At 48.5% G+C, this 18,797-nt stretch overlaps 3 protein-coding genes across 3 annotated transcripts in view; 1 reads left to right on the top strand and 2 right to left on the bottom strand.

Annotated features, from left to right (window-relative positions):
* The window catches only part of CSUI_005598 (uncharacterized protein), a gene marked incomplete at its 3' end in the record, with an annotated part of 16,492 nt that extends 748 nt beyond the window's left edge, over positions 1-15,744 (bottom strand). The window contains exons 1-3 of the mRNA XM_068065769.1: positions 2,696-15,744; positions 2,041-2,208; positions 720-1,309 (exon numbers count right to left, since the gene is read on the bottom strand). Coding sequence (XP_067922257.1) covers positions 720-1,309; positions 2,041-2,208; positions 2,696-14,477 — 12,540 coding nt within the window. The remainder of the gene's footprint in view (positions 1-719; positions 1,310-2,040; positions 2,209-2,695) is intronic.
* Positions 11,726-16,620, top strand: CSUI_005597 (uncharacterized protein). Its single transcript, XM_068065768.1, has one exon. The coding sequence runs from the start codon at positions 12,334-12,336 to the stop codon at positions 12,661-12,663; it is 330 nt and encodes a 109-aa protein (XP_067922256.1). The 5' UTR covers positions 11,726-12,333; the 3' UTR covers positions 12,664-16,620.
* Positions 16,621-17,642: 1,022 nt separating this feature from the next.
* Positions 17,643-18,181, bottom strand: CSUI_005596 (uncharacterized protein). Its single transcript, XM_068065767.1, has one exon. The coding sequence runs from the start codon at positions 17,994-17,996 to the stop codon at positions 17,679-17,681; it is 318 nt and encodes a 105-aa protein (XP_067922255.1). The 5' UTR covers positions 17,997-18,181; the 3' UTR covers positions 17,643-17,678.
* Between the last annotated feature and the right edge of the window lie 616 nt (positions 18,182-18,797).

Here is an 18,797-nt window from a genome sequence, read left to right as displayed (position 1 = left end):
CTCCCAGGTGTCTGTACACCTCGATATAAGCGAAAGCAGAGACAGACGTCCCTTTCTCTACTCTATCACTACCATCAGAGGCGTGAGACCTGCGAGAATATGCATAACATGGTTTACAGGTGTCAGTATACTGGAGGAGTGCTGGCTGATTCTGTGAGAAGGGCGGGAAAGAAAGACACAGTACACAAACAAGGTTCTATAATTACCTATCATGAGAAACTGTATAGATGCCCTCCACGCAGTACAACTCTATCTCTCGATTCTTTCATCCAGCTAGCCAACAAGCGGTCTCATTCTTGTGCTACTGTGCGCATAGCCACTCGTGTCTCAAGAGGTGAGCTAGGGAGGTCTTGCTCCTGACTTTCTCACACAGTCGTCGATCTTATTAGTTGCGAGTATCCTTCCACCATTCCCCTCTATCTCTGTGAATGTACAAATGCATATATATGTATGTATGCATAGACATACATATACATGTATCATGATCCTAATAGAACGTGAGTATGTACTACACTTTGGAAAACAGAGATAGAACCTGAGGAAGGTGTTAGGGAGTTTTGGAAGACTCTGTGAAGTCATTGCTAGCAACACCTCTCTCTCCTTTTGATAGTAGCGGCACGAGCCTTCTATCCATCATCTACAATAAATAGCATCATCCCTTCCACGTCATCCTCTAGATCCTTTCTTACTCTCTTTCACTATTTCTGTATCTTTCTTACCTGTTGTCCTCCTGACGTATCTTCTGTCGATGGCGCCTGTTCCATCGCATCTTCTGTATTTTGACCAAGAAGTTTTCTCTTCTTTTTACTATTCGAATGCATTGCATCTTCTTCTTCCTCCTCTCCCGTAACAGGTGCTGCAGCACCAGTTAGGGTACGAGGATCGACTTTGTTTTCATGCATATGCCCTTCACCTTCCTCGCCTGAGATCCTCGCGGCAAGAGCCCCGCTTCTTTTGCTTATGATCCGTGAGCTTAACCGACGTGCCTTGACACGGGATATCAGGGGAGGTCTTCCTCTTCCTCTTGGCACAGTCGCACGTGGAGAAGTTGCAACAGTCTTTTCGGAACTCTTCTTCTCTCCTTCTTCGTCGATAGTTTCGCTCTTCCTCACAAGAGAGGGATCTGAAGATGGTGAGGATGAGAAGGACATGCTTCCTAGCTTCAATCGTCCATCTCCAACTCCTCTAATACCTTTCCCTTCTGCTAAACTTCCCGTCACATTTCCTCGAAGTCTCGATGCTGGAGACCCGCTAGCTGTAGTTGTCGTAGCGGTCGTTCTGGGAGAATCGATACTACTATGATGGAGACCTGGAGGGAAACCCATACAAGAATGCATGCATGCGTACTGTACCTGAGCTGGACACATGCGAGTGCCTATGCGCATGCATAGGTAAGATCGGTGTATCCCTTCTCTGTATACGCTTGCATAAGACGAGTGACACGCAATACTCATGGAGAAGATATGTGATGACAAGACCACCCACCTTTTCTATACGATGTAGAAGGAGAAAAACGAGAAGAAAGTACGAAATTCTCGCCTCGTAGTGAAGAGATATAGATAGATACATGTATCGATAAGCACAATATATGAACAGAAACCCGAGGAGATACTACAGATGTAGGTATAGCCCACGATAGAGGAAATGCATTCCTACTTCCTGTACCTTCAGATTTCCCCCGTACATCATCGACTATGAAAAGGCACAGCAGCAGCAGCACGACCACCTGTACGACTGAACACCCCTAGTTACTCCAGAGAAGAGAATGGCCGTGTATAGACCAAGCATTCAGGTCGGACTACCAGGAAAAGATACACTCCCTCTAAAAAGAAAGCGGCGATCGATTCCGTCGTCTTGTATTACGAAGGCTATGACCTTGTGAAAGAAGAAAAAAAACTCCTTCTTCATCCTCTATCTTCATCCTCTATTCCTCTAACAGAAGGGGTGTACATCCCCCATTACGAAGAGTATCTTCTCGATTCTCGTCTGCTAGCTTGAGTGTGCAGCGTTTGAAGACTTTCGTGCGAAAGAAACACCTACTACGGGAGAGAGGGGAAGTCTTCGGAGATGAAGGGACAAGGAAGGCCGGAGAGCTCTGAGGAAGATACGGCTGGTAAGGAAGACACGGATCGATTGCTAGAGGTGGATGAGAGAGAACGAGAGCATCGAGACTAGGAAAATGTAGAGGAGGCAAAATATCAACGTCACCTATGAAGATTAGAACACACACACAAAGAAAGAAAAGAAGAAATAGAGAGAGAGAGAAAGAGGGGATACACATCAATCATTCACATAGGCATTGACTATAAGCTTTGCTAAGCCACGTAGCCGAATGTGTACAAGACATATATATATATATCCTTAAGTAGACATATACGCACAGCTGAAAGTATATATGCCATAGGTAGCTGCAGAGAATCATTCGCTACATGTTGGGTTAGTACGTCTTCGGTCCGCTCCATATCCGTGTGAATGAAGAAGGCACGGAGTAAGAAGGTGAAGAAGAGAAGAGGAACCTCGGGAAGAGGTCGACGTGTAGAAGGATCCACCTCTCACGATGACTTCCTCATACAACACACCTGCTAGACACAGACACAGTCACCGAATCAGCTAGATGCGAGACAAGAATGCCGCACCGTATAGACATACATAGAGAAAAGTCATATATAGATCGTTAGATCCCACTATCTCTGACCTTCGAGAATAGAGAGAAGAGGGGAATCAACGGTAGAAGGAAGAGTATACTCCATGGCTTGAAGCAGCATGGAGAGATCTCGATTCGTCCGTTCTATCAATTGTTCTCTTTCATTCAGAAGACTTTCTGTCTGTCGAGATAAGGCTTTTAGAAGTCGATGATCTTCTCCATCACTCTCGTCATCATCTTCATTTTCATCCTTCCCCTCTAGCTCTAGTGTCAAGTTGTTCTTCATCTTCCTCTCTTCTGAGTCTTCGAGCTCTTCTTCTCTCGTATCTCTTTCCTGGTGTCTTGGGATAGATGAACTATTATCCATGAATAAAGTACATCTCCCCTCTGTCTCCGGCGAAGACACCTGACGAGAAGTCCTACCTTCACTTGAACCGGTCTCTCTATCTTGACCATCTTCAGGCATAGTAGCAGTCATAGGAGCGGCTGTTGCTCTTGTAGTATCAGGGAGAAGAGAAGAAGAGGGGAATGTAATAGCTGGCGGACTGTCTCCAGATACAGAGTTCATGAATGATGTGTTACTATGAGTAGCTGAAGTATTATGGACTCTTTCATACAATGAAGCCTTCTCATTGGATTGATCTGCTGACGAAGGGACTTCCCTCTCTGAAGAAGAAGAGGGGACAGATGATACGATCGCCTTATCAAAAGTTGTTGAGGAAGAAGAAGAAGATGGACGAGGTTGATGTATATGTTTTTCTCCTGTCTTCTTCACTTCTGTATGCTGTAATGATACAGCTGACAAAGATGGAGAAAAAGACAAAGAAGAGCATTCTTCTTCCCCATGAAGGTCTAGAGGAGTCTTTTTCTTCGTATCGAAACCTTCTTCCATGATAGCACCCATATTCATCTTCAATTCCTCATCTCTTTCTCCCTCTTTATCTTCTCTCTGTTCCATCGCCGTCTTCTTCTTCTCCTCTCCATCTTCTTCTCCCTCTTCACCTTCTTCTCCTCCACCTTCCTTTTCTTTTATCATCGATTCCCTCATCTTTCGATTAGGTTCTAACACCTCTATCGCTCTTCCTATCTCGTCAATGATCGTCTCAATATCTTGCTCTTGAAGCTTCTGGCCCTTTGCAATGATAGCTGCTTGGATCGCTACAGCTACGCGGGAGGTTAACAGGCCTCTCCTTCCTAGGGCTGAACCGACCTCAGATCTGTTTGACTGATCAAGTGCGCACCTCACAGCTATACGTACTATACTCTTCTCCTCGCTCTTCACGTGCGAAATAGTAGATCTATCGTGTATGACTGAAGAAGAACAAGATGAAGACGAAGAACAGACACCTGACTCACGGTGTGAAGAAGGGAGAGAAGAAGAGAAATTCTCTGACACTGGATGTAACGGGAGTGAAGAAGAAGAAGTTTTGGAGGACAATGAAGCCGAGAGAAAAGGAGTAGAAGAAGAAGTCTGACTAGGGGTACTTTGATAGCGAGATGTTGTTCCTCTCTCACCGACGCTAGCTTCTTTAACAGAAGGTGAAGAAGAAGAAGAAGAATCAACCTGTGGAAGCAGAGCGTCAGTAGCAGCAGAAGAACCTTCAGCCGTGAGGTTATTCGCACTCTGACTAGAGAGCGACGGATTGATCGTAGACGCAGGAAATGCGGGACTCGATGATGCACAAGAGACGTTCAGAGAAGACAAGACATCTGCAGAAAAATGATGAGAGCTAGGAGGAGGAGAAGATGACGAAGACAAAGGAGAAGGGAGATTCGACAGCGGGGAAGACACTGTCTCCGGTGGGGTGTAATGAGGCACAATACTCTTCAAGGGGAGAGAAGAAGAAACAAAGTCTTCTTCTTTCTTCTTGTTCTTCTCTTGGGTCTGAGAGGAAATAGCCAACTTGGTCTCATTACAAGAGAGCGAGTTCATATTTACACCAGAAGATATCCTCATTCCTTCCTTTTCTTCTTGTGTTTCAACACTATCAGCTAAAGTCTTTCTCTCCTGCAACATCTCTCCATTCTCATCTTCCTTTTTCTTTTGTGAAGAGACATCACCTCGATAGTCTGCTGTTGCACTAGAAGAGATTCCTACAGTATATAGCCTCTTTGACGGTGTCTTCTCCTCCCCTAAGTGCCGCATCTCTTCCTTCTCATCTGTCTCCTTCCCTTCAATCTTCCTCAAGTCTTCTCTGCCTGATGACTCCTGCTGTCCCTGCTGATTACGATGAACGTCAGGCGAAGAGTTTTCTCCCTCTGTACAGTTAGCTTCGTCTAGCTGTTGCATGGAGCACTCTTTTTCACTCTTCTTATCCTTTTGTGAGGATGCCTGGGAGACATTCGGATGAAGGGGGGAGAAGCTACCCTTTCCATCAGTTGAAGTCCTGTCATTTTCATTCTTCTCCTCCCCAGATGGTGTCAAAAGCTCATTCTCTTCTTCTTTCTCCTGTTTCGCATTCTGATTGGTATGTAGTTTTATCGCCTCCCTCATCTCTTTCATCGTCTCTCGAGAAGGCTTCTCTCTTTTCTCAGTCATCTGTATATCTTGCATGAAAGAATTCTTCGAGTCGAGTACGGTCCCTATGGTCCCCCTCACCCCTGTTGTCTCTTGTCTCTCCAACTGTTGTCTCTTCCTCTTCCTCTCTCGAATCTGTCGACAGACATATATAGCCAGATGAAAAGCCTCAGACAATTCAACCAAATGAAACACTTCTAAATCAAGCTTCCTAAGACGGCTAGCTGCAGATAGAGCTGTCTGCAGCATTGATCGCCACTTGTTCACAAAGGGGACGGCATCCACTCGCAACAGGAACTGCGCTGTCGATGAAGAACAACAGGAAGAGGAAGAAGAAGAAGAAGGGTCTATCTCAAGCCATCGATATAAGCGGACACAGAGATCTCTCGGTGAGACACGGCCCGTCTCTTTCATGAATCTCCTATTATAGCACCGTGATAGAAGAGAAGGTGTTGAAGCCCCTGACGTGAAAGGAAGATGCTGTGGCAATGGATACGGGTGCGCTCCTTTCTCCTCATGTAGTCTTTCACTCCCTTGTGCCGTCGGTGCTGTCAAGGCAGTAGGAGACAGCGGGGATGGGATATGACGTGTATAATATGATGGCTGGGGGGTCGAACTGCCGACAGGAGACGAGACAGACCCATATCGAGTGAGATTAGACTGGGAGGCATGGGGAGACATGACGACTGAAGTCGTTGATGAATGAGAAGGAGATCCCATCAAGACACCTGAAGGAAAGGGAAGATCTTCTCGATTGATCACCGAAGCCGACGACCCCTTAAGAGGGACAACATGACAGATTTTCGACTCATTCATCGTTGTTGAGATGTGAGGCGCATTCAAGGCATGATAAGAAGATGAAGAAGATTGTGACAATGTAAAAGAACTCTTCGATAAAGAAGATAAGGCAGCAGCGGCAGCAGGAGTCGTTGTCGTATCGAATGACAAGGCAGAAGATTTCGCACGAGACAACTCGTCCCCTCTTCTTTCAATAGAATCATCCATCTGTCGATCTCCTTCTGTACGTACACCACAAGTGTTGGCAGTAACACCCGAAAGACTTCTTTCTCCCGCTGGGACTTCACGGTGGTCACAGACTTCTGAACCCATTGGGCTACTCACGCCATCAGAAGAAGAAGAAGAAACTCTTCTTCCTGTCTGAATAAGACTCACCATCCCCCCTCCTCCTCTCACTCCAGAATGCTGAAAATCCTGGACTTGTGCCACGAGTTCATGAAGTCTACGACTGAGAGGATAGCAGGCTCTCTCGCCCCCGACTTCTCCGACTTTACGAGGACTTTCGGGAGGAGTTGAAGTTGAGAAGACGACCTGTTGTCCTGGTGGAGTGATGCATGCGTGAGGTTCGCGAGAAGGGGGAGTAGAAGATGAAGAAAAGAAAGAATTTTCGAGAGAAGCAGCAGAAGCAGTAGGCGGGGAGTGTGGATTGTCGTTAGTCGTAAAATGCTTCTTGGAGTGTAATAAGGAGCAGGTTTCAGTTGGTTGACAAGACGAAGAGGGAGAAGAAGAAGAAGAGTGAGAACGGGTGATTTGTGAACAATTACTACTGGAAGAGGAGGAGTTCTCTTCACTTTTCGGATGTGAAGAAGAGACAGTGAAAGGAGTTCCTTTTCCTTCTTTCTCTCCGATACTAGATGATCCTGTCTCTACCATCTCACTAGATAGACTCATGCGGCTGGCTCCTTCATGTTCTATACCTTCTTTCGATAACGGCCCTATCACGCCATCTCTCCTATCATCGCTTTCTTTCTTCTCTAAATTGGAGGTCTCACACTTACCATCGACGAATTGACCACCTTCTTTTGTATCGACACGTTCTACCTGTTGAGATTGCTTTGAATTGTCCGTGGTTAGCGAAGACTTCTTCTTATGATGATGATGACTTTCTTCTTCTACAACGTCTTTCTTATCTCCGGTCACGACATCCATGCTTCTTACCTCTTGAGTCTCTTCCCTTCCTATGAAAGCTTCTTGTTCTTTTCCTTCATTCTTTTCTTCTCCCTTTCTCTCCGTTGAAGAGATCTCTCCCTCACACCTATCCTCTATGACTACCATCTGATGAGATGGTGAAACTTCCGTTCTTTCACCTTCTTTCATTCCTTCAACTGCATGTTCCTCTCCTTGTTGTAAAACCTCACTCTCCTTCTCTTGTCTGGAAGAAAGCGAAGAAGTCGAGGAGCTACCCATACCAAGGAGAGACCCCCACACAGATGATGACTGGGACGATGGTGTAACCTTATGAGAGACTTCGGAAGACTCTCGAGAACCTTCTCCTTGAACCTCTACTAGACCATCATCCGTTTTACTTGATTCACCTCCTCCTTGTAAAGTATTATCGTCTTCCTTGGGATTCAACAAGGGGCACAGTCCATCTGTCTGTGCCGAACACATCGCAGAGAAAGCTGATCGCGTCTCTCCTGCGGGCTGGACATCCAGAGGACTTAATGAGGAGACATCCTTCGATAGCGATGATGAATGGCATTTCGACGTCTTCTTAGAAGAAAAAGAATAATTTGTGTCTTTCTCCTCTATGGGTTTCATTCCCCCTGGATCTACAACCGTAACAGCATCACTGCCTATCTCAAAGACCTTCACTTCTATCTCATCGAAGAATCTCCTCTCTTCTTCTGTGTCTTTATTCTTATCCACTTTCATCAGACTGCTGTCATTCTCGTTCTCCTCGTCCTGTTCTACGACTGGTGTTGATGACTGCTTTTCAACTAATGTATTATCACCTCTAGATTCCTTCGTCTTCCCTAATCTATGAGGGAGATCCATCTTTCCTGGAGACAATGATACACAGGAAGACATCGGTTCTTCCCCTGTCTTTATCTCTCTCTCATTCTTGTTTCTTGGTGTCTTTTCTTCTTCTTCCTCTGCTTGTCTATCTGCTACACTATTCTTAGGAGAACGCAGTGATTCTTCACATATCTCAACACCATCCTTAAGAGCGACTTCTCCACTGGTCTTCATACACCGTACTCCATCTGTATTCTGGACTCCACGAATCGCTGCCTCAACCCCCTTTCTATATAGAGTCTCCTCTTGGTGTCTTTCGCCTTCTATTCCACCATCCTGCCCATCAGTCTTTTCTTGAAGTAGCTCTTTTCTCGGACTCTCTATCAAAGTTCTTTCAAGTGACACAGAGAGTACAGATGGAGGTGATGCTGAGGAGGAGGAGGAGGAGACATCTCTTCTTTCTTCATGGAAGATCTTTCTTCTGAGAGTTTCTTCAACTTCCTTTCCTTCTCCGGACACCATCCGACACTCCTCCTGTAGCACACCTCCCTCTTTTTCCCTTTGGTGAGTATTTGGTATCACCATAGACACAGCATGACCGCCATTGTCAGTAGCTTCTTTCTCTTTCTCTCCTAGAAATGAGGAGATCTCCTTGCCTAATGAGAACTTCTCTATGGACTGGGGGTCTGTTCCTATCATCAAAGAACTTTCCTCTCTTACGCATGACGTTGTCTCTTCCTTCTCCCTCTTATCTCCACTGTCAAGAGAATCTCTATGCTCGACTGTTCCCTCCTCTTTCTGTCCTCCTGTATTCTCTACATTCCCACTGATATCTGCTGAGTCTTTGCTGCTAGATGACAGACCGGTCGTTTCTCTCTGTAAGGACAGAGCCTTATGCTTTACCGTATTACCTTCCTCTTTCCTATCAGGTATATCTGTTGAACGATCCCTCGTAGAATTCAAGACCTGCTGCTGTTTACTATCTCTTCCTTCTTGTCTTCCTTTCACGATGCCGTTATGGCCGCTACTATGAAGCTTCCTCATTCCTCCTTGTATGTTTTCCGAGATTTCGTCACTCGCATCCCCCTGACAACGATGAAGGGTGCTCTCGTCCTTCTGTCTATCTTTTTCTTCTACGGAGAATTCTGGCTTATGTGCTGTTGCTCTACTCGGGTGGAGTTCAGGAAGAGTTGAAGAGGATATAGAAGACATGACAGAAGAGGGAGGAGAAGGACCGAGAGGCGTTGAGAGAGATAGCGACGTTGAAGAGACACCTGGTGGAATCTGCGAGGTTCCCTTGAAACCACTTGTGCAAGTCGAAGTACCACAACAACTACTACTACTATGACTATGACTACTACTATGACTACTACAGCTCGTCGTAGGGTCTTGTAAGAGAGGCGGTGTATACCGAATGGTGATAGGTCCTGTTCTTATCAGTGTAGATGGTGGTGACGAAGATGAGACAGGAGAAGAAAGAGAACGTGGATGATGAGAAACAGAAGAAGGGGAAGAAGCGATGTCTTCAGACAGTTTTCTGTCAAGATGATCTATATGAGATTGAAATGAGTGTCGACTATTGAAAGCCATCTCTAATTGCTTTAACCAGACTATAGGCCATCCCCCTCCTCCCGCTCCCCCTAAGTGCTGTTGGCAGCAGGCAGGTCCTGTACGTCTTCCATCAGGATGTGCATACCACCGATAGCTTCCGCATTTCTCTATCTCAGCTAGCCATGCTGGTAGAACGACGGACCCTCCCTCTGAACCAACACTATTACTAGGCGGGAACCCTGACACCGTCATGAGAAGCCCTTCATTCGTATGAGAGACAGACATCGGGTTTGAGAGATTCATTCCTTGTGAAGGAAAGCCTCGTGTATGTTGTTGCGGCGGAACAATGACAATGCCCCCAGTGGAACTTCCTCCTCCTACTGAAGATGATGATGGATTGAGATGATACGGTGTAGATGCTCCTCTTCCTCGGTTGCCTGCTGCTGCTGCTGTTGCATGCAAAGGTGAATGGGGAACCCCACTCACGCCTCTGCTAGCAAACCGTGTATAAGCCGAAGTCGCACCACCACCACCACGGTAGAACGAAGAATGTTGTCGATCTAAACTTCTGTACGGTCTCTTCTGAGATGATAAAGAAGAAGAGGAACTGCTACTGCTGAGTGCTGCAATAGGTTCAGTTCCCCCGGGTCCACCATAGAGAGACAGAGATGTCCTACTCTTTCCTCCTGGTGGGCTATTGACGAAATCTTCTTCTTTAACATACGAAGAGGGAGACGGGAACGATGTTACTGCGGTTGAATAGGCCGATGATGGGGGAGGAGAGACAGGAGTTGAATAAAGACCACCTCTCTTCTTTGTATACGAACTGCTACTACTAGTTGGCGTATGTCTCCCCCGTCGCTTCAGACGCTTACGATGATACCGGCGCTTCTTCGAACTACGAGAAGATGATGAGGAAGAGGTCGGGAGAACAACGGCCGTCCCCCCTCGGCGAGAAAGTGGGAGAAGAGAATGAGATGACGATGAAGAGGATATTGCCTCTCCATTCCCAGGAAGTATGATCGATCCTTTAGTCGATATAGTTGACGGTAGAGATTCTTCTTCCTTTGGAACAGCCACAGAAGGACTCTTGGCTCCACGTAGACGCGGAGAGACTGAGGATGAAAGAAGATCTTCTTCTTCATCTAAAACAACCATAACACTACTACTATCCGTAGAGCTCACCTCCTGTCGATACAAAGGAAGAGCAGCTGAGGGTGCTTGAGACGAAGAAGAACAAGTATTGAATCCACTATGGTGACCTCCTTCTTTTGATCTTCTCCCCCTCGTACTACTACTACTGGATGAACGCGAATCTGAACTTCCATGACTTCTCTCAACAGGAACATTAACGGATGGTGTAGGACCCCCACCACAATCTCCTGAACGAGACAGTGTATAGACACTCTTCCTTTGACCTATGGATGACGATGATGACGATGCTGACGGCGTCTCACTCCCCTCTGCTGTCCGGCCTTCTCCTTGTTCTGTTCCTGCTCCTACTGCTGAACCTGCAGAGTTGCTGACCCCCAAAGCACCTCCACGAGAATCGGAGGTTTCTGAGGTTTCTCGAAGACCATCTATGCGTTTGTCTCTTGAAGAGAGTGAAGAAGGAGTAGTAGAGGAGTGTCCAGAGGAACTATGTGATGTAGAAAGACGTTGAGACTGAATCTTAGACAAGAGCCGAGACGATGATCTCCTTGACATATCCCCATCCCGTGAGGATGACACCATCATAGGAGATGATGTAGACGACGAAGAAGATGAAGAGGAAGAAAGGAACAACCTTTCGCCAGATAAACCATTCTTACTACTTCGTGTACATACACTTCCTCCTACGTGACTACGTCGAGCTGAACGCCCAGGAGGAAGAGCCTGTCGAGAACGAGAAGAGGTATCAAGAGCCCCATTCTCTGTTATCCCTTGTGCATGAGAATAAGAACTTGAACAGGGGGAGATCTCTTCATCTTCTCCTCCGCCTCTAGCTTCTTGACTCGGAAGATGAGACGAAGAATCTTTCTCTTGTGCTGAAGACTTATGAGATGACAACTTCTCCTCTAAAGCAGAAGAAGAAGAAGAAGAAGAAGCAGAAAGACATAACAAACGTTTTGACCGTCTTCCCGAAGATAATGATGACGACGAAGAAGATGTCACCTGTCCTTCCTCAGGGGGTTGACGATGTGGAAGATGGCCGGGACGATGACCAGCGGGGANNGCCGGCGTGTCTAGACCCTGTCTATGTAAAGCAGGAGAATGGAGATTTGACGGCGAAGCAGAGATACTACTAGGAGGTGACGACCTCGTAACAAGATGATCCTTAGAGAGAAGAAGAGAGGATGAACTCGTACTAGACGAGAGACGCGACTTGTCTGCTGCGGCTGCCCATCGACGTGCTTTGGCAGCTGCAAGAAGAGTACGGAAAAGAAGTGGAGAAGATGGAGGTTGAAGAAAAGAAAAAGAACCTGCTCCATCATCACCTATTACACACTTTGAGGGTGTCGCGGTGGTCGAAGGCGCAGTACCGTTTAAACAGCCGGTGGCGTCTGACGTTGGTGAGAGAGAAGAGACAGCATTTGACGACGTAGGAAGAGGAGTCCCTCTACACAACGATGAAGATGATGACGAAGGTGTCTGGGGGGTCAGCGAAGATGAAGAAGACATTGTCATTTTCGACGATATATCACCAGGCTGGATTGATACATTCTGTGTTGTTGAAAGGTCAGGAGAAGAGGCTGTTCGACATGACTGTGAAGAATCTCTCACACGAGAAGAAGAGGGAGTCTCTCCTTGAAGGGTCTTCATTTTAGGATCGAGAAGGAGGCCCTTCTTATCATCTTCCTCTCCTCTAACCCCCGATGGGGATATGAGATTCCCGTCATCTGTTTCATCGATAACAACGACGGTCTCATCAGACGGGACAGAACGGGGACGAGATTCTTCTGCTGGGTCCCGGGAAGGATTTCCTGCTGCTGCTGAAGAAGAAGAAGAGGAAGCATGCTGCCTTTCCTTTCCATTGTCTGCTTCTGATGATGAAGATGGAGATACCGAGGATGACGATGGTAAGGTGATCGAACTCTTATGGTCGATCAGATCTCCTCCTTCTATTCTCCTCTGGTCATTCCCATCCCGAGGCGTCTCTTTCATTCGATTATTCCCATCACCGCTGTCTCTGTCTCCCTCATCATCTCTATGATGAGAGATCTTGTCCTCTACAGTCGTTGTCTCTCTCCCTTTCGCTTCTTCCTCTTCCCCCTTCTTCTCGACAACTTTTCGACTCGTAGATGTGGTGACCTGACCAGCACGACTGGTCTCAGACGTACGGATGGCCGGAGATAGACTGCTGGTGTTAGGGTTTGTAGTATAGAGCTGAAGGAGCTCTCGATGCCACGAATCAATACATTCGTCAGAAGGGAGTTGATCTGTTTCTTCAAGAGCTGTGAGAAACATCTCAGCTAGCGCCAATGCAACGTCAGATCGATGAGCTCTTAAAGCGAACGTCTTCACTCGTTTCTCACCTCGGAACAGATAGCGAGCTCTCCATTCCTTCTTAACAGGGTTGTAGTGGCACTGTCGAGGTATGAAGGTTCTCGATAACTTCTTCTTATTCACACTACTGTCAGGTCTTGCAGAAGGAGAAGATAATGACGTCTGAGAGAAAGGAGATGATGCGAGAGATCCAGCGTCAGAAGAAGAAGAGGAGCATAAAAACGACCGGATCAGCCGAGCTCGTGGAGGTCGTGAAGTTTGCTTGGTTTCCTCTTCATGAGGAATATGATGGAGTGTATCTACTAAATGACAAGATGAGACGGGAGAAGAATGGATAGAAAGAGCGTCTTCATTCTTTGGCGATTCAATGGGTTGAAGACGCGGAGGTCGAGACAGTCCTGCATGATGGTGCCTTTGTTGAAGAGGAGATAACGATAAAGATGACCCAGGGAGAGAAACAGAATCTAAAGACGAAGATGATGAAGAAGAGACAGAAGAATGACTGAGAAGATTTGACGGATGTGTATGTGAATGAGACTCAGACGATGTCGATGAAAGAAAGGAAGATGGTGACGATAATGGAGCAACAGCAGGTGTCCCACTGTGTTCTCCTTCTTTGGCTTGACTGCATTCACCGTTACGCTTGCCTGCGAGATCCTCACCTGAAGAGAGACAACTACTCCTTTTTGGTGAGGATACTGATACTGCTGAAGACGTTTCTTTCTTTCCTCTCAACACTCGGCTTGACGGGGTAACCGATAGCTGCGAAGATGGAGAAGCGGATCGAACAGAAGAACCAATATGACCTGAAGAAGGAGAACCCCGACAAGAAGAATGCCCCGTATTTTGAGCAGTAGTCGACAGAATGACAGTAGGTGATACTTCCTTGTCTGGACAGGGAGAAGTTTCTCCACCTACAAGGGAGGGACGCTGTGAACGTGTGCTTGAACTAGAAGACGAAGAGGTAACAAGAGGAGATTCCAAGTCTGAAGAATGGTGAACTGGAAAAGAAGAGAGACGAGGAGAGGAAGAAGATGCCTTCGATGGAGACATCATCCTTGCAACTCCAGCTTTTCCATCTCTACCATCAGGGGGTGACGAGACCCTCGCTAGTCCGCTTGCTCCTGTGTCATTGACGTGATCAGCCAGGGCTTTAGACGCTGACGAAGAATTGCACCGACTAAGGAAATTGGGTGTTGCGGAGAACACCGGACTCCGAGAAGGAGACGGCAAATGATTCACCTCGTCTCCAAGAGATGAGATGACACGGGGAGAAGCTGAAGGTGCAGACGAAGAAGAGACCGGTGAACCAAGTGACAAACCATTCACGCGTCGCGAGGTCCTTCGAATACTGCTAGGAGCCGCTGTTTCTGAACGGGGAGAAAATTGCGGTTCCGCTGAACTTTTACGAGCCGCTCTGGTCTTCAGGCCCTCCGAAGACACTCGAGAAGTCGCTGATGGCGGTGACGATGATCCCCCGCTAGAGGCAGAGAACCGCGGGGAAGTACGTGGACCGGGCATGTTTCACGAACAGAAGGAAACAAGGCAAGTCACGTGAAAAGCTTCGCTTCGGAGAAGACGACGACAGACTCTAGCCAGGTCGTCCGCCCATCTGAGCCCGAGCATGCAAGGCCTACTAGTGAAAGGACCCGAGGAAAGCCATGCAGGAGGCGCATGATCGTCAGGGGGGTAGTTGCAACAACTAAGCCAATCATCCCTCATCACTAGAGAAGAGTCCTGAATATGGAGTGATGGTTAAGCTCAAGATGGGACTCCGGAGACACGCTTCCAGAAAAATACTGTCAGTCCCACCCATGATGCCTCTTCGTCAGATGAAAGAATGGTGGCATGCCGTACCCGAAAAATAAAAAGCTGGAAGAGGACACCCTCTTGGTGCCAAGCCCAAGTGAACCGGAAAAGAAGTGTGGCAAGAAGTGGAAAAACTGTTGAGACAAGACATAAGAAACCATCACTCTGAATCCGCGAGTTTGCGCTCTAGTGGGGCAGGCCAAGCATCGACGGAGACCGATGCAGTCGAATCCTGTTTGCGCTCATCATAGGGAAGAACAGTTCCAGAGAGCTCCAGACCAGGAAAACTCTTGGGCAAGAAGTACCAGGTTATCGACGAGATTTCCGCAACTGTCACAGTTCCCTCGAAAAGAAGGACAACGAAGGTATGAGCCAATTGTTAACGCCCCGATCACCGGTAATACCCGTCCTCGGCGACGACGCAGGAAGGAGAAAAACCGCCCACCGCTGACTGAGATAAGAAGGAAGCTAGAAAGCAAACTTGCCTCCAACGCGAATCAAAGAAACCTGAAAGTAACTGCGTGAAAAGAAAAGGACACAAGCTGCCTGAAATTCGGTACCGGTCCCGCTCACTACACATGTATGTCGAAAAAGAGACAGAGTGCAGGTTGTTGGTGTTGTTGTTCGGCTAGTGCTGTACCCCAGGATAGGAATCCCAAGCGTTTGTAATCGGTAAAAATACTAAGATTTGACCCAAATCTAGTGTATGGCGCACCTTCTCGGAGAAGAGAAGTGCAAAAAGAACACAGAAGTGCGCGAGACACACGGAAAATCCCTTCTCCGGAAAAACGAGGTTGTCAAAAAATGGTGTGGGAAATGGTGAACTCCCAAAAACCCAAACCTTCACAGTTCGTTTTTGGACCCCCGTCGGGGTAATTCTTTCTCAGCTTTTCTAGCTGGATTTTTCCGTTGATAGAAAGCCCCTTTAGCATCTTGATATAAGAAGCATCGAGGAGGCCACATGTCCAGAAAAGCGAGGCTCGGGATCGGAACGAGGAACAGAACAAGCAGGAATGTGAATGCGCCTTACCCATGCGACAGTCGGAGGGTACTCGAATGACGACGTGTCATCGACACACCCCCCGATCGCGAGCTGACCGCATCTACTACTTCTCGTGCTCACGGACACACCACTCAACTGAGAGAGGCTATAATTCGAGATTTGCTGGCTCTCTTGGCCCATGATTCAGACACAAACGTCATTGGAAGCACTTGGCCCTGGTTTCTAGCTCGCGCTTTCGGAAAGAGGCACTGTGTCAACGGAGTTCTTCGTCCCCGCGGAGAGGGTCCGCTGGCTGTTGGAGGTTTACATCCAGCCGCGCCCTAACGAGTCGGGGAGAAAGCGATACAACGCACTCCGTCGGATGGAGTTTTGAGCCCCGGACAGGTTCCTTGGAATAGCCACTGTGTTCTGTTTCAGTGTCAGTGTCTGGTATGGCCGCGGTGGCGTCCGAACTTCGTCGCATTGCAGGGGACTAACGAGATCCCAAGCTGTCTGTGCGGACCTCCGTTTCCGGGGTATCTCGACGGGGCGCTTCAGGGCGGATGTTAGGGAGGGCATACCCATCCGGACATGACAGGCTGTCAGATTGTCTGGACCGCTCTCGTTCTAGTACTCCTTTAGCAGGGCATCTCCCGAGTCTACCGGAGCTTTCGATGGCGCCGGTCCGGCATCTGCTACTTAAGCAATGCTGTCCTTCAGATGTGTTGTTTTGGGGGGAGGAAGAGTGTTTTCCTCACGAGTGCACAGTCTGCTACGCTCGTCCTACCTAAATACAGAGCCGCGACGTCGGACCGTGTAGGCACACGTGGTGCCTGTGGGAGCGCGACCAAGTTGCGTAGTGTGTTTACAGGGCAGTCGAGGGGCTGATCAATACAAAGGCGATTGTCTCTCGTCAAGGGTCCGGAGGACAGTTTTTTAGTCGTCGATGCTGGTTGCTCAACACGTCTCAGAAACGGCATCGCGTAGGGGCCGCCTGTGATGCCTGCGCACCTTCACATTGAGACCAGTGCTCGTAACTTCTAGTGGCTCTTCCCCAGCACGGCACACAGTATTTCTCGCAGACCATCATCCAGAGCACCACAACTACCCCACACCCGTGCTCTCTCCTCGACCTTGTTCGGGCGTCACAGCATAACGGTATCTTTCTCTCTAAATGGAACCAACGTACCACAGCACGCCTGCGCTCTGTTGAGACCAAAACCTTTCTGTCTAGGCGGCCCCGTCGTCTCCTTCTGAACGCCGCGCTACGGAGTGGCCGATCTGCCCGAGTAGGAGCCAGGGTGTATCCGGGCGGGCCAACCGTGAGGACCGAACAGCTCAACGAGGCTTCGTGGAAACGTTACACTCGCAGTCTCGTCGGTGAAGCGGTTTTCTCTTGCAGACAGCAGTCCAGCAGACTTTTCAGTGTCCTTACGGTCGCCCCGTACATTTTGCTTTTGATTTAGTTCATCTCAAAGAAATGCCGAGAAACCTCACAAGCTGTAGCTCGGAGTTCTTTGTCAAATCTTACGCCCTAGTCGGTCGCAAGGAAAAACTGTTGCTTGGTAGCACGGACAAGAGACAGGGAAGAGGAGGTTCGCGGGTGGCGCATACATATTGGGCGGGCGGCCAGACGGCCAGGCACGTCCCCCTGCGCCACTTACTGTCATTGCAAAGCATTTCTTCCAGTGCACAGAAACGAAAACAAGTCCTTTGAGACAATGTCCCGTGTTCTCACTTACGCAGTGTTTAGCAAGGGGGTGTCAACCTGAGAGGCACAATGACCTTCGGGTACTTGAGCGAGGAGACGGCAAACGGCTTCCTTCATCCTCGCACCAACTGCCTCCCGTCACCATAGAAAACCGGTTTGCCAACAGGCTCAACCTACAAACTACCACCAACTTGATATAAACAAACTGCTCAATGTAGGATCACCTACTTTTTCTATTTGTGGACAGGAGGACTTGCTTTGGCCCAAGCACCGATGTTGCCGGATCGGCGGCGTAGAAGTCTTTTTCCGCATAAACGATGAGCCCGAGGTCTACAATCCTCGATCTGGAGCCACCGCAGCTCTTGCCTCCGGTTTTTGAGCGGGATTGCTTTGCCGGCATACTCCAGCCTCGACTCGTCGGCACATTTGGGCAAGGCTTCGGCTTCGCATCCAGCGTCCCGAGATTGCAGCAAGTCAAGAGTGGCCCTGGTGTGTCTTGACGAGCAGGCGATTTCCGCTCCTTGGTTCTCAGCCACATTCATTCACAAGAACAGTTGAAGGTGGAAAGACCGGCCGGCCACGCAACAAAGCTGTCGCAGAGCGGGACTGGCAGGGTTGGATCGGAGGTGAAGTTGGAGACAGCAGCGCTCGAAAACTCGGTCGCAGCCGGGGCCTCGCCGGTGCGAATTCGCTGAAGTTGCAATCTATTTCTGTGCTTTGCCCTACACAAAGTTTTGGTCGTGGGGCGAGGCCGGAGCTTGATGCCTAGTAGCTAGCCGGGAGGCATCCAAGTGCTCCGCACGAGACGACACCCGTGCGGAGGAGGCAAGTTAGCCGTAGGGCTTCATTCGTCACCAAAGTCGCAGAACCGCTGCAGATGGCCTTCGCGGAGACTCAGACCTGTACGGCTGTCCGACAAATCTTCTCCGACACCCTGATGATGCTCTCTCGCGGCCGACTGAGGTTGATTATTTCGGTTTCACAACTCGGCGGGCTCACGTGCGTGGGTGACCCACCGAACGAGGGACTTTGGAAGAAGGCAGCAGACAAGATCGTTCAACAAGGCCTGAAGGGACGAAAAGTGAGCTGCGACACTGCGCTGATCATGCATTAGAGATCTGCCGTCCACGGTCCGAGGCGGTGCCATTCTGCGCTGCCCCTAATACAACTGTCGGACCACTGCCCTCTAATCTGCTGGTCTCCCAAATCCGGCGAGCGTCTCCACGATTTAACGCGATAAAGACAGTGTCCGCACAAACACCCCAACTCGGCACCGGATATGGAGACAGCAGCTTAAACGCTTGGAGCCCCGCTGGTCACTGATATGCCCGCCAAAGCC

This window comes from Cystoisospora suis, assembly GCF_002600585.1.
Source record: "Cystoisospora suis strain Wien I chromosome Unknown contig_2703, whole genome shotgun sequence".
NCBI classification, from domain to species: Eukaryota; Apicomplexa; class Conoidasida; order Eucoccidiorida; family Sarcocystidae; genus Cystoisospora; species Cystoisospora suis.
The sequence above is the reverse complement of the archived record's forward strand: the minus strand, read 5'-3'. Positions and strand labels throughout refer to the sequence as shown.